We start from the raw sequence: 14,565 nt of genomic DNA, 5'->3' as shown, positions 1-14,565 counted from the left end.
GGTGGTCCAAATTGGGTTGTGACAACTAAAGTTGGGGGAGAGTGATTTTTTTTTTTTCCTTCCAAAACTCTTGGGAACTTGCACCAAAATAGACAAGAGGTGTGGAGTGACATCTCTGCTGACTGTTCCGTACCTCATTTACTTTGAAGGCATTCAGCATGTAAAGATGCATCGATCCCACTTTTTTTAGAAATATGTAACGTTTAAGATACTGGATAGAAAAAAAAATACAAACAGTGCTTAAAAATCTCCAGTGTCTTCAACTGAGATACAGCCCACTAAAAGAGCCGTGTCTCTTCACTTACATACCTATAAATCTATAAAGTAGCTGCACAATTTCTTAACCTTTGGTACTATGGCTCTTTTATTGTTGAAGTACTCTAGACCTGAACTTCAGTATACTACTTTTTATAACTGTTTCTTCAGTCAGCTCACCAATTTCTGAAGAAAGGATTTACAGTAGTCATTTTGGCCTTGTCTCTTGTTTTAATCCTATACAAGTACCTTCCTGTTAGAACTGTTGGAAATGTTCTGATAGAACGCTTTTCCATCAGAAAAGGCCAATTTGTTGAAAGTGAACAATTCATGGAAATTTCGCTTTTGTTGACTCTTCAGATGAAAGTCACCCATTGGAAGCCTGCCTGGTTTCCTGCCAGTTCAGCAGCCTGCCATGGTTCTGGGGCAGCTCCACCATGCAGACTGCCCCAGAACCCCAGAGCTTGCAGATTTCTGGACCAGCTGCAGCCTGGGGAACCAGCTAGTCTGGGAGCCTGGCAGATTTGGGAGTTCTCAGTATCTAGTTACCCAGCTCCTCAGAAGGAAGCCTGGAAACCCAGGGGACAATCAGTGTTTCTAGGCTCCCTGCTTCAGACCTGGAAGTCCTGGGACAGGCAACTAGGGTCCCACCATGTGGACTGCTAGAGGGTCAAGGGATCCAAGGGTTTCCAGATTTCTGGGGCAGCTGGTTCCCTGTGCTGCCTGGTTCCTGCAGCCTACTGAGCCACCTCCCCTGAGACTCAGGAAGCCCAGGGAATCTGCTGCCCTGGGAGCCTGGCAGCTCTGTGTCTAGTCTCCCAGTTCCAGAGCAGGGATCCTGGAAGGCCTGAGAGTCCCAACTCAGAGCGGGTTCCAGGGGTCCATTGCTGCAGGGCAGGTGGCCCTGGAGTCTGGAAGTCTGGGGTTTCTTGGGCCCAGGGGATTTTCCGTGCCCTAGAGCTGTAGACCCTGGAACTCCAGGCAGCTGCTGACTGAAATTGATATGATTCTTGTCAACGTCACAGATGCCCACCACTGAATAGCAACCGTGAGTGAAACTGACAAGAATCAGACCCATTTCAGTCAGCAGCTGCTGGAGTCTTAGGGACTATATTTCGTTTTGGAAACACTGTATGTAAGTACTTTAGAAACACACAATTTACAGAGATCCATTTTGTTGGAAATTTTGAAATACAGTATATTTTAATTGCAAATTGGAACAAAAACAAACATTAAAATGCTGAAATTTCCCATGATAAAGAAATTCTGAGTTTTTGGCTTTCTGGGCATTAGGCCTGTAATAGTATAAGCTGAGTGCTATAAACTATCATAACTCTCTTCCAAATTTGGTGATTTAGCAGAATATGTTCTTTAGCTTACCACTGCAGTTATGTGTTAAATAGCTTCACAGATATCTTCTGTAAACTTATTAAATCTGCATGATGGTAGACCCAAATAAAGTGTGTTCAGCTTATTTGTTAACTATGTGAAAGGTAAAACAAGCATGGAGGGTTCCTTTAAGAAAACCTGCAGATTTGACCTGCTGTCTTACTATAATGTATACCAGGGATAGGCAACCTATGGCATGCGAGCCGATTTTCAGTGGCACTCTCACTGCCTGGGTCCTGGCCACCAGTCCAGGGGGCTCTGCATTTTAATTTAATTTTAAATGAAGCTTCTTAAACATTTTAAAAACCTTATTTACTTTACATACAACAAAAGTTTAGTTATATATTATAGGCTTATAGAAAGAGGCCTTCTAAAAACGTTAAAATGTATTACTGGCACGCGAAACCTTAAATTAGAGTGAATAAATGAAGACTCGGCACACCACTTCTGAAAGGTTGCCGACCCCTGACAAATCAATATATTAATTTAAAAAAAACCCTAGATTTTAATCAGTTATATTTAGGCTGTATTGTAGGTCATCAGATAATATAACAGGAGGTTCTAATTCCTTACCACACTATCTTTCTTGCTATACCAATAGAATTATTTGTAGATGCCAGTAGTCTTATAAATATATATCCTATCCCAAAATAATAGTAATATAAAAACTGGGGAAGAGGGGAGAAATCTGTTACCACACTCATTTCTCTTTTATCTTAACTCTCAAAACAGTGACTCCTTGAGAATTTCCCTAATACATTCTATATGCATCTTGTCTTGTTCCTTATTAACTCCATTTATTTATTTATTTAGGCTGTATGAGCTAAATATACTAAATGCCTCGTATGTTTTCAGTTTTCTCCATGACACTTTTTATTTTATTATTTTTTTTATATGTGCTCATGGTCAACATGCATGGTGTTGGGTTTTTCATCTGTTATACTTCAGAGTTAGGTTTACAAACTAAATCATTCTGTTTGGAAAGTTCACATATTCTTCACATAAAGCAAATGTCAGGGACTACATTTTTACCAATTCTCAAACTAGCTTCTGACTGTCTTGTTTTCTAAACTGCATGTGTGTAAAAATACATATCCACTTGCTTTTGCCTAGCTTGGGTGTGTAAATCCAACATTTACACATGGAAATGGGATATTGGGCATGCATTTGCTTGTACACAGGTTAGAAAACAATTTGCCCCAACCTGCCCTCCCCCAATAAAATAAAGTTTGCTCATGCAGATAGTATACCTGCAATCTTGTGAGCACAAAATTAAGCTCCTTCGAATTTTAGCATTATGATGAAGTGTTACCAGATTTGCCCATTACTTTTGGGTATGCTCATTTATTAGGGTTACTCTTCTGGGGAGGGGGTTTCTGTAATTCAATCAATGTACTGCCTGTGTCACTTGTTTTCATATGGAGCTCTACTTCTCTTTTCTGCAAGTTCCCTCCCAGTGGAGCTATCCTGCAGGACCTAGGTTCCACAGGGCTGTGTTCCTCCAGCCCCAGAATCAGATGAACGCGCACACACTCACAGAGCACGTCTGAGCAGACTGGGTGAATCAGCACTCCCGAGCTGACGCCTTATATGTCCATGGACTCAGCAGGCTGAGGCAAGCAGCACTTCCAAGCTGCCACCCTCATATGCCATGGCACCGAACCAGAATAGAGTACGCATGAGCAGGCTGGGTCAAGCAGCACTTCCAACCTGCCACCCTCCTATGCCACAGGTTCAGCACATCCCTATCCCCACTTTCATGTTACAATTGTTCTGGTAGTAACCCACTTGATGAGCAAACCCCACAGGATTTTTGTGTGCTACTGGGATCTTTAGCTTAGGTAAGAGGAGCGTTGCTCCAGAGCAAATAGGGAAGCCAAAACATATAAGATTGAGAGAGAGAGGGAAGCAACCAGCTTAACCATGAAAGTTATTTATTACCAGGTAATAACCACATAAGGAGAGCCAAACAAACAAAACAGTTACAATATTAAATCTAGCTTAAATTTGATTACAAACGTCAGGTTTAGAAAACTACACCTGATCACACAAGTCGGGTTAGAAAGCCATACATAGAGTAGAAAGAAAAACAGAGAGAGAGTTGGGTTCTCACCACTTCGTAAAGCTTGAACCAGTTGGGGTTCCCATGTGGTGGTAGTAGCTGTGGGTCTGGAGTGCTGGAGACAGTCAGGAGATCAGTCAGCATGATCAATCAGGAGATGAAGTCCCAGTGGAACTGGTGCAGATTTTGGATCCAGGCATCAGAAAAGTTACATGAGCATGGGTAGGGTTTTTTTGTAGGGAAACAGTGGTTCAAGGGAGAACACTAGATTTGTTTATGGGTAAACTGATGGCTCAAGGGAGTATACCAAAGTTGTTTTGTTCAGGCTAGATAATAGGAATTGATCATTCCTGGCTATGGGCGGTGTTCCTTCCAGGAAGCTCACAATGCAGTTAGGCAGCTTCAGTATTTTGGATACCAATAAAGGATTTATTACTAGAATTGGTCTGATAACTACTGAGCTGGGTGTGTGCAGGAGTGAGTTCATTAACATCTGAAGCAGAAATCCCTCATCATGCAATACTTCCCTGCTTTTCTGGTCCCAGAGTTCAGGGTGGTTCTTGCCTTGGAATCTCTCTTCTCCATTCTGCATGCTAATGGAGATGCCTCCCTGTCCCATCTCCAATGCAAATGAGGCTAGGGGAGTTGCCTTAATCTTGTCACCCTTGTCTGGAGGGGTTTAGGTGTGTATCCCACTGCCTTTTCATTGCTTTTTGTAAGTCTTTCTTCTGATCGGTTTTGGTTCAAGCAGAGGCTGGGTGGTGGTGGTGGTCCTTCGTGAGTCAGACAGGCTGGATACTGCACCCTGGTTCCCCAACAACACAGGGCTGACAGGTAACAGAAGGTCTCTTATGAATACTTTGTTTCTGTGTATAATGAAAATCTTGTTGCTATGCTAAGTTACTTCAGGCCAGCTCTAATCCAGAGGCCAAAATAAGCAAACTTTCTACTAGAGCTGATCTTGTACTATATGTTCTCCAAGAGTATGCGGACTCTGTATGATATGGGTGGAGTGATGTGTCTGAGATAGGAACTAGAGATCTCTCTATATATGTATAATTTAACAAGTCTTAGACCTCAAGGCAGTTCTTCCCAGGATACCATGCACAGGCTGTTTTGAAGCAATGGGATTCCTTATCTGTCTGAGGTATGAAAGGTTGCTTTCTGCTGCAGTGTGTATAACTGTGTGGAGTTGCTACTACTGAGTAGTGCTCCGGACACATTCCATTACTAGTCGATATTGAAGTAGGAATCTACCCCATTTGGCACGTGGCTTGTATTCTTTTACACTTTGCATAGTGTGTGTCCTGAGGCACTCAACGGGCCTAAATAATCGTTTATCACTGCCTTTGCTGCTTATGGTCAGGGCCGGCTCCAGGCACCAGCATTCTAAACAGGTGCTTGGGGCGGCAATCTGCAAGGGGCGGCAGTCCCTGTTGTTTTGCCCCCAAGCAGCGCACCGAATTGCCGTCACGGACAGTGGGGGCAGTCTGTGTGTCGTTAGGGCAGCAGGCGCGTTTCAATGGCGGCGGCAATTCGGTGGCAGCTTCTATGTTTAGCTGAAGCTGCCGCGGACAGCTAAACATAGAAGCTGCTGCCGAATTGCGGAAACGCGCCTGCCGCCCTAAGGGCACACGGACCGCTCCCGCCGTCTGCAGCGGCAATTCCGTGCGCTGCTTGGGACGGCGAAAACTGTAGAGCCGGCCCTGCTTATGGTAATTACATCCCCTGTTTACTTCAATAGGACAACATCTGTACCTTTTCAGTAGAGACTTCTAGCTATTTAGTAGGCAGGTCTCTCTGTTGGAGAGCTCCGATAAGCTCATTCTTCTACAACCATAGGCACTAAGATACTCTTTTTGTTGCTTCTGATAGACGTGAGTAATGCTTTTCAGACTCTCTCTCTCCCTCATTCCTCCCCTCCCACCACCCCATATAAAAGATTATTCACTGATTTTTGTTGAATATGCTGGAGATCTACTGCATCTCGCTTCTTTTGACAGATTTCATGCCATCAGCTCTTAAACCACTTGGCATTGTACTTTTTCCCTTTATCTCCCTAATTTGTAGTTGTATCTTCTCAAGAGGCTGTCAGTTCTGTCATTACAAGTTGCTTAATTTCTTTGACCACAATAGACAGTCTTGCTATTAAGTGCTGCATACTAATTGAACTGTGGGAAAAATGAGCTTCCTAATGAAATCTGCTCTATTTGTAATCTTTTGCAACTGCAAAAAATATTTCTGTGCATTACTTTGATTTCTTTTGTAATAAACCTAAAACACCTTTAATTTTTTACCCATGTTCTTATTTCTCCAACTCCTTGCTTTATTAAAATGCTTGCCTGTATGTTTACATGAATTATGATGTCTTTAAATATGACTTGAGCTGGACTGTTCGACAGAACCTATACTCTCTCACACATAAATAGCATGCAGTCTTTTTAGCTCTTGCTATTCATAGATTATCTAGACTTTCTGGGCTATTTATGAAGATGTATATTATTCCCATATTCTTGATTGTCTCAATATTTTACAGACCTGGTGAAGATGAATTTGATTTTCAGGACCCCTTCTTGTTTTACTTAGTTTAATTTGTCTGTCTTCTCCTATGCTTGCTGTGCTCTGTGTTTTTTTGCTATGGATAATAGAAATAATATCACTTCATAAAGCAGTTGAATCTTGCTCTCTATCTTCAGGATGTTCATCTGCTTCTTACAGAAGCTGCCTGTTACTTGCTCCAATAATGTTGCTTCCTTGCCTCACTTTTTCAACCTTTGGAATGTCTCCTTGATCATTAATTATCTTAGCTATTTTATTAATTTCCCACTTCAGAGCAATTACCTTGTCTCCATTATGATCCCTGGGTTATTTCTACCTTGGCTGAAAGGCCAACCTTAGATTGCTTTTGTCCTGCCAGTGATGAGCAAGTTCGCTTTTATGTATCTGCAGAAATGAGCTTCTAATCATGATTCACGTTATCATTTCCTGTAGTGTAGCCATCACTTGTTCTCCTGTTTAACTTCAGACTGTATATTTTGAAGAACTAAAAAGCAGTTGGTATGTTAGCTGCAACTTGTAAAAGTACAGAATTATTTGTCTTTGTAAATATTTCTGTTCACTAATGAATACTCATGCAGTATTAATTGTTTACAGTAGGAGACTGCTTAGAAAACCTGGTTCCTTTTCATGCTTCTGAAATTTACCCGATTTTTTTTAACATTTTTTTTAACAGGTAACATAGCCTCTGCCTGTTTTCCCATCTGTAAAATAGGCACAGTGATTTACCTGCCTCGCATGACTGTAATGAAACATAATGCTTGTAAAATGCTTTTTATCTTGCGTATACTATAAAATAATATTCCTTGCACATCAGATTATGTGCATACAAACTACAGTATTGTGGTTTAACTTAAAAGGCATTTAATTAATCTTTTTTTACTTACAGGACATATTGAAGTGTGATTTTTCGCTCCCCCCCCCCTCAAAATTATTTGATGTAAGAGATTCAGTCATCTCCTTAAAAATTGTTAGAATGTTTGGCACTTTCAGAATTCACCTGTTGGTCTCACAGAGCAAGACTGACCTTTAGATTACTCTGCAAGGTTCCTCTCTCTGATGCAGGCCTTGTACATTTTGGGGAAGGGTTTGACATTTCATAATAGGGAGGGAGGGAGGGAGAGAGATTTGGTCTTGTGTTTTAAATTGATACACTGACCAGTGTAAGATTTCTATAGTTTTTATCATACATGCATGAAGAGTTTCTGATCAGCATGTTTTGTACACAGGAAAAGTATTTACAGTGGCTGGCTTATTCAGGATATGTATACTGACTTTTTGGAAATGCATGAAATTGCTGTGTTTATTAAAGAACAACTGGGCACAAAATTAATTCTGTTTGAACATGAAATTAAATATAATATCTCTTAGTTTTGCGTTGATTAATTAGGGATATTAACACATTACAGATTGTATAGCCATAGCAAAATGTCAGTTTTCCTTCTCCCTCCAGTCCGTGTGTCAGATTTTTTAAGTGTTGTCAATTTGCAAATTGCAGTGAGATTTAGAATTGGATTGGTTTATATGATCCTCTTAGCAGAAGGACAGCTGGGGGTTCATTTTTTAGAGTATAATTGTTTACTATCAAGCATAATCAAAACTTTTTAGAAGAATAACCAGGAATATTTATGTAATACTTTATATAAAATAATTTTGCTTCTCTGCTATTTGTGCATCCATGTTAATGACTACATGTTCTTCCCCTTAGGCTTATAACTTAACCAGTAACCTTTACAATGTAGCTTGTTCAGCTCCCTTATTGCTAATTAAAGTGAAGTATAATTTGAGTAATTAGTACAGGTGCCCTTGCAGTCATAAGCAGGGATAGCCTGCAGCTGTATTGCTTGTGTTGTGAACCTGTCAGCATTCACAAAGGATTGAGCCAGGTCAGTTCTTAGCTGATAGATTTCCAACGATAAACTGTGTAGAATAGATGGTGCTGTTCCCTATGATTGAGCCAGTGCCCCCCCACCATTGTGTTCTAAATTGCTATCCTGTACTCAGCGCTGCATATACCACAATGATCTCTTTCAAGTCATGTCTGCACTTAAAACGCTGCATCACTTTAATGAAGATGCCCTACACCGACGGGAGAGAGCTCTCCTGTTGGCGTAGTTAATCTGCCTCGCCAAGAGGTGATAGCTATGTTGGTGGGATAAGTTCTCTTGCTGCCATAGCTCTGTCTACACGGGGCGGGAGAGGGGAACAAGTGGAGGCAGTTTGGTTGGTATAACTATGTTGCTCAGGGCTGTGGATTTTTCACACCCCTGAGTGTTGTAGCTATACCAATATAGGTCTGTAGTGTAGACCGGACCTCAGATGAGAGATAAAACTCAAGCCCTGACTGTGACCACTGGTCCCTTATTCATGCCATTCCTCTGTTATCTGGCTTTCCCCACATGCCTGCTGACCGCAGCTCGTATTTAGGTGCCATATCTTAGGCGGGTGCCTCAACGTAGTGCTCTGGAATAGGTACTCTTCTCTACAAAGATAGTTATTTCAATAAATCTATTCAGTCACTTATCTGCCTCTGGCTTTTTTCTTCTCAGTCCTAAGTAGCTCTTCTGAAAGGTTTATCTTTCTTTTTGTTTCATTCAGTCCTTTGGACTTGGCTGCCTTTTTTGAGTTTGATCTCTTGTTTGGTTGGTTTGAGTAATTTTGGATCCCTGTATCTTTTGTTAAAGTTATAAATTTAATAAGACAACCTCTGATTCACAGGAGAGACAGTATGTTGACTGACTAGTTGTGTATTTTCATCTTTCCTCAGTGCTTGCCTTCCCTGTCCTTTATGATCTCTTAACCTTTTCCCTCAGAAATTGTGTGTGTGTGTTTTTTTTCCCCCCTACTCATAATGTCATTGGCTATTTCGTACTTGTCCATTAGAGAGACAAGGTGGGTGAGGTAATATCTTTTATTGGACCAACTTCTGTTGGTGAGAGAGACAAGCTGGGGCCAAACCTGAAGATGATCTCTGTGTAGCTCAAAAGTTTGTCTCTTTCATGAACAGAAATTGATCCAATAAAATATATTACTTCACCCACCTTGTCTCTCTAATATCCTGGGACCAACATGGCTACAACGCTGTACTTGTCTATGTAAGTTTAAATAGAGCTGTTAGTGCAACTTTCTGCCTTGTTACAATATCTCCTTTTACTATTTTTCTTCATCAATCTGCTCTGAGTTTGCTTTTCATTTGTTGTATTGACGTCGCTTATGTCATATACAGCTTATATCCTTTCATGTCTTGTTTCATTTAATCTCTCTTTAGGGGCATGGTGGAATACTCTTCAGCCGGAGATGGAATTCAATCTTTTGTTCATTGAACCTCTCTATATAAACTTTATTTCTTGTTCATCAGTTTTTCCTCTATGTAGATTTGTGTTTAACTGGCTCTTGCATCAAATGATTACCTCTTTAACAGAACTACTTTAACAGCAGCTATTGGGATAATGTTCAGATGTTGTTCTTGAAGAAAATAAAATGTTACTAGACTCTCTCATGTTTCCAAGTGACCAGTTGTTTTCCATGATGATGCAGAATGCTGATTGTGGTTTTCATGTTGTGGGGGTGATCCACTGGTGTCTAAATGAAGACCCTTAATATTGAATACTGTGCAACATGTACTTGTATTTGTTGAAGTCTGAGATAAGTTGGCATTTTCTGTCTCATGCTCTTGAAGTAGGAACACAAAGTCATGGACCCTTACATTTTTAGATTTTATAGGTTCATGAGCACATGTTGTAGAAATACTTTTGTTTGTTGTATTCATAGATGGGTTATTGCTCTGCCATCTGGAGCCCTAGGCATTTAACTGTGACTTTGAACTAATCTCTTAAAAATTGGGTTTGTGCTTTTTTGGTGCCTTATGATCTATAAAGAAGGCCTAAAAGGCACATACACACTTTTTATTTGTTTATTTTTAAATACTTCAGAGGTGTGAGGAACCTCCAATCTGTTTTCCCTAGCTTCGCTGAAAGATCTATTGGGGTGGGACATCCTGGGGCATTTTCATTGTGAGCTCTCAAACTCTAATTGAAGAGCTCATGGCACCAGATTGTCCTTTTATTCAAAATGTTAGTCATTGAAATGAAGTGTTAACAACAAAAACAAAGTTTTGAACAACCTAACTAAAAATCCCTTCTCCCTGCTTAATGTCTCAACCTTTACTCTATTGGCTCTTGTAATATGAAATGACAACAGCTGCTCCAGTTATCAGTCTTTGACATAAATATCAGTCTTTGACGTAGGCAACAAAGAGAGCCCCTCCTTCCACGCTGTCTTGAGAGGTGGTTGTGGGGAGATGGAACCTTCACATTCCCTTTATGCATCATTGAGAAGCAAAAAGAGGACACATCCTTTTTTATTTTTTCTCTGTGCAGTTCACCTTTGACAAGTTTGTTTAATCTAAGTATTATTTGATTTCCCCAAGATTTGAAACTGCTAAAGAACTTTAGGGATGAACATGAAACATTCACTATTTTAATTTTATTCAAGTGTATTTGAGTGATAAAAATGGAAAATTATATGTTACCTATTTATAAAAAAGCCTCACTCCTACATAGGGACAACTAGCATGTATGCTATATGAGCCTGATCTTGAAAATGCTTTTAACTGGTTTTAATGTATACATATAATTAATCCCATGGACTTCAGTGCGCCTACTGACATGGGTAAAAATAAGCACATGCATTTGCAGGATTGGGAGCCTAAATACGTTTTTAAAAATTATGATGCAGTACATTATTTGATAACTAAAACTGTACTAGTTAACATGTGCTCAGACGAGACACTATATATAAAATGCATTTTGGTATTGTGTTTAGAAAAATTCTGGCATCCGCAATTCATAGTATTGCTAGTTTTTAATTCTGGTATGTTGTTTGTTTTTTTGTTAGATTTAATGTGAACAATAAAATTCTTCATCCTGAAATTGCAGAATGGTAAGTAGTTTATAACCTTTCTTTTCCTAAGCCTTTTTTTGTAACTTGTTTATTTTATTACTTCGCCCAGCAGAATCTGGTAAATTCCTTATTGGATGTTTTACAGTAGACATTCCAACAGAAGCCTCTCCTTTTACGGTTTTGACGGTTTTTTATTCTTATGTTTCATGCTGGGAATGAAAATAACATGCAAAAATTCAGATTTTAGTTTGTTTTAAAAATCAACATTCTGTAACACCATAAGGAACAGAAAAGTTAAGTAACATTTAAAAGGAATAGGCAATATTACAATGAATACCAAAGGAAGTATTAATTTAAAACTTGATATATGGGGTGCCATTTTATAAATGTTTTTACTTCCTTTAGGATTTATTTTAATAGCATTATTCTGATGAATTCTTTTGTTGTTCATATATATGTCCTGTGTAATTCTAGAGGAACTCCACTGTAATCTATTTATTTATTAACACCAACCTAAGATAAACCAAATGATAAGGTACCACAGAATATTAATGTTAATATTTCTTAATTTATTACAATATTAGTTACAACACTTTATAATATATGTAAGTTATATTAATATACTATTTTGTCTTAGAAAGCTTTTGCCTTTTGGTACCCATGATACCTCCATTTTAACAGTATCATTAACATTGTCCTAACAACCATTTTATAACTAAGGCTTTCTGTTTTTTCATTTAGCAAATTAGCTGAAGAGACAACAGAGTGGATTTTTGCTAATTAAATTGTTTTTTAACTAAGTATTTTAAATGTATTATTCTGGAGCTGAGAAAACAAAACCTTACTTATGACAGATAAGCTACTTGTTTTTCAGAACCTTTGAAAAATAAACTGGAAAAATACATACTGCATTCTAGTATTGCAGCTTGATATATTACAGGCTACTATACATTACTCTTATTAATAACTTGTGTTAATAATAAACATTACTCTAGTATTAGTAATCTTCTGTACAGTAGTCCATGTACTGAAAAGAAGTGTAAAGTTGAAATTTGTCTTGAAGGCACCTGATCATTAGCATATCAGAGTAATGTAAGCTTAATAAGCCAGATTCTTTGTTCTGTTGCATATCTGTTTCACTACTTTGGTGGTGTAATAATGTCTTAAGAAAAAACGGAACAAGTTTTAGATAAAATAAAGCTGTCTTAGAGTCATCAGTATGATATGGAGATGTGCAGGAGCTGAGTTCCGTTCCTGTTCAACTTAGGAGAGGGAAAGTCTGTTAGTGCAGAAACCTGGGCTGCATAAACATTTAGAGTATGGACTTTTTTATATATATACAGAAGAAGGAAGTTCCCAAGAAAAAGCCTGAATAATTTAGAGTTAAGGTTTCTGAATTAGGTGCTTGATCCTGCAAGGTGCTATGCTCTCTGTGACATGCATAGAACACATGGGTAGTCACACTGAAATCAATGGAGCTACTCAAATACTGAAAATTAACCATAAACTTAAGTGTCTTGTCACGATATAGACCCGTTCAGTGTGTTTATCACTAATAGTTATGGCACAAGATACATGGATTAATGAAGTTAAAGCTGAAAGAGTTTGTTATACATTTCAAGAAACTTCTTATAAGTTGTTGCTTTTAATTTTCCCCCTAATTTTTCTGGTATTTTAAAAAAAGCTACAATCCATCCCCTGTTCCCCTTATCAAACTAGCATCTTGTTTGAAAAAAATTAAAAAGTTAAGTGTTGCTCCAGGGTGGGGTTGAACCCATGAGTTCTATATGAACTAGCATTGTCCTAATCCCTGGTTTCACATTGGTATATTGATCTGGGGTTGAACATGGAGATTCAGGTAGTAACTGTTATACCTAGATTAGAGCAAACTGACTGTCTCCCATTATGCTAGTGTGACAGATATTGCAATCCGCTGTAATATTGTTGGGGACCATATTTTATTAAGTTTATGTATCATAGTAGGCCAAGGATTGTATGCAACTCCAGAGGGGAGGGTTACCACAACTCTTCCAGGAACCCAAAATAGGGGGTGATTAAGGTGAATCACTTAGGTTGCGAACATCTCCATAGAGATACCACCCCCTGAGGAGGCTTGCATATACTGGTCCAAACTGGGTTTTCCAGAAACCAACAGACCAAAAGAGGGCTTTTGATATAAAAAGGCTGGGTTTAAATTTTCTCCTCCAGCAAATTGACAGGACCTTCAATCAAAGGGGGGGCCTAACCTTGTGGAAGGTTTGGAAAGATTTTGGCCCACTAGGACCCCATAAGACTGATGGTGTATTTAAAGATGTGTTTAAATCTGGTTATTGTTTTTATTATGTTTCATCTGTAATGTTTTTTCCTTAAGAATAAATGTGCTTGTTTAGAAAGAGCTGTATGGTAAATTTGTAACTACTGGCAATACACTGTTCATAGCCCTCTGGGAGACTGAGTTAATGGGGATATCACAGTGTAAACTGTGGAGACTTAAGGACTCAGAAGGACAATGAGCAGGTGATTTCAGGAGACCTGAGACCTGACTGGGCATTCCCGGAGTGGGCAACAGAGGAGAGGATACAAGTGCAGTTACTCTGAAACTTTGACAGCTAGCACTTCAAAACACAAATGTCACTGACTATTTGCATGTGAGTCAGGGTTGGTAACATAGTATTGCAGTATTCCCTATATGAAGCAAAATTACTTAAAGCATTTTGAATGGGTACTTAGATAAGTCTACTATTAAACTCCTTTTCCATTTTCTTGTCCATACAAATCTTGAGATTCAAAGATAATTTATGGGGCGAGAGAATTCATTTAGCAGTTCAGATAACCTTGACAGATACTCCGTTAGCATGGCTGGAAGTTTAGAATAGAGTTGCTGAATATGTTTAGATAATGCTATGTTTTACATGTGGTCACTTTCTATTGCATACATTTTCTGATCCAGATGTCCTTTTAAATATTGCTCCACCCGTGATTTGTTCATCTTAATGGGTGCAAAATTATGGAGGCGCTCTTGTAGCTCCTTAGTTAAAGTTGCATTGTGATTTCCACTTCAAGCAGGGCTAAATCCTTCAAAAATATATATTAGTCTCGCAGAAGCATTCAAAGTATCTCTGTTGCAACAAGATTGAGATCCTTGGATTTGGGGCATTGCACATGGGAGAGGAGGGAATCACTTAAAGGAGCCTTCTAAAAATAGCCACCTTTGGAAATTTACAGGAAGGAGCCTCATGATTCTGTGGGTCCCTGGCACTAAAGAATGCCGACAGGTGGCTGTCTGAAATATTGGTACCCCCTTCTGAGACCCCCAACTCAACAGCATCACATTTTTTAAAAGAACATTATTGCAATAGCGTAAATCAAAGGGTATTTATTTTCCACCCTGGGTGGTACTG

The 14,565-nt window shown here is 39.1% G+C and overlaps 1 protein-coding gene across 1 annotated transcript in view; it reads left to right on the top strand.

Moving 5' to 3' along the window:
• Positions 1-14,565, top strand: part of PEPD (peptidase D) — a 232,864-nt gene that overhangs the window by 50,633 nt on the left and 167,666 nt on the right. Inside the window, exon 7 of the mRNA XM_039503186.1 lies at positions 11,159-11,203. Coding sequence (XP_039359120.1) covers positions 11,159-11,203 — 45 coding nt within the window. The remainder of the gene's footprint in view (positions 1-11,158; positions 11,204-14,565) is intronic.

Source organism: Mauremys reevesii, linkage group 16 (assembly GCF_016161935.1).
Source record: "Mauremys reevesii isolate NIE-2019 linkage group 16, ASM1616193v1, whole genome shotgun sequence".
NCBI classification, from domain to species: domain Eukaryota; kingdom Metazoa; phylum Chordata; order Testudines; family Geoemydidae; genus Mauremys; species Mauremys reevesii.
This window is presented reverse-complemented; position numbering and strand designations above follow the sequence as displayed.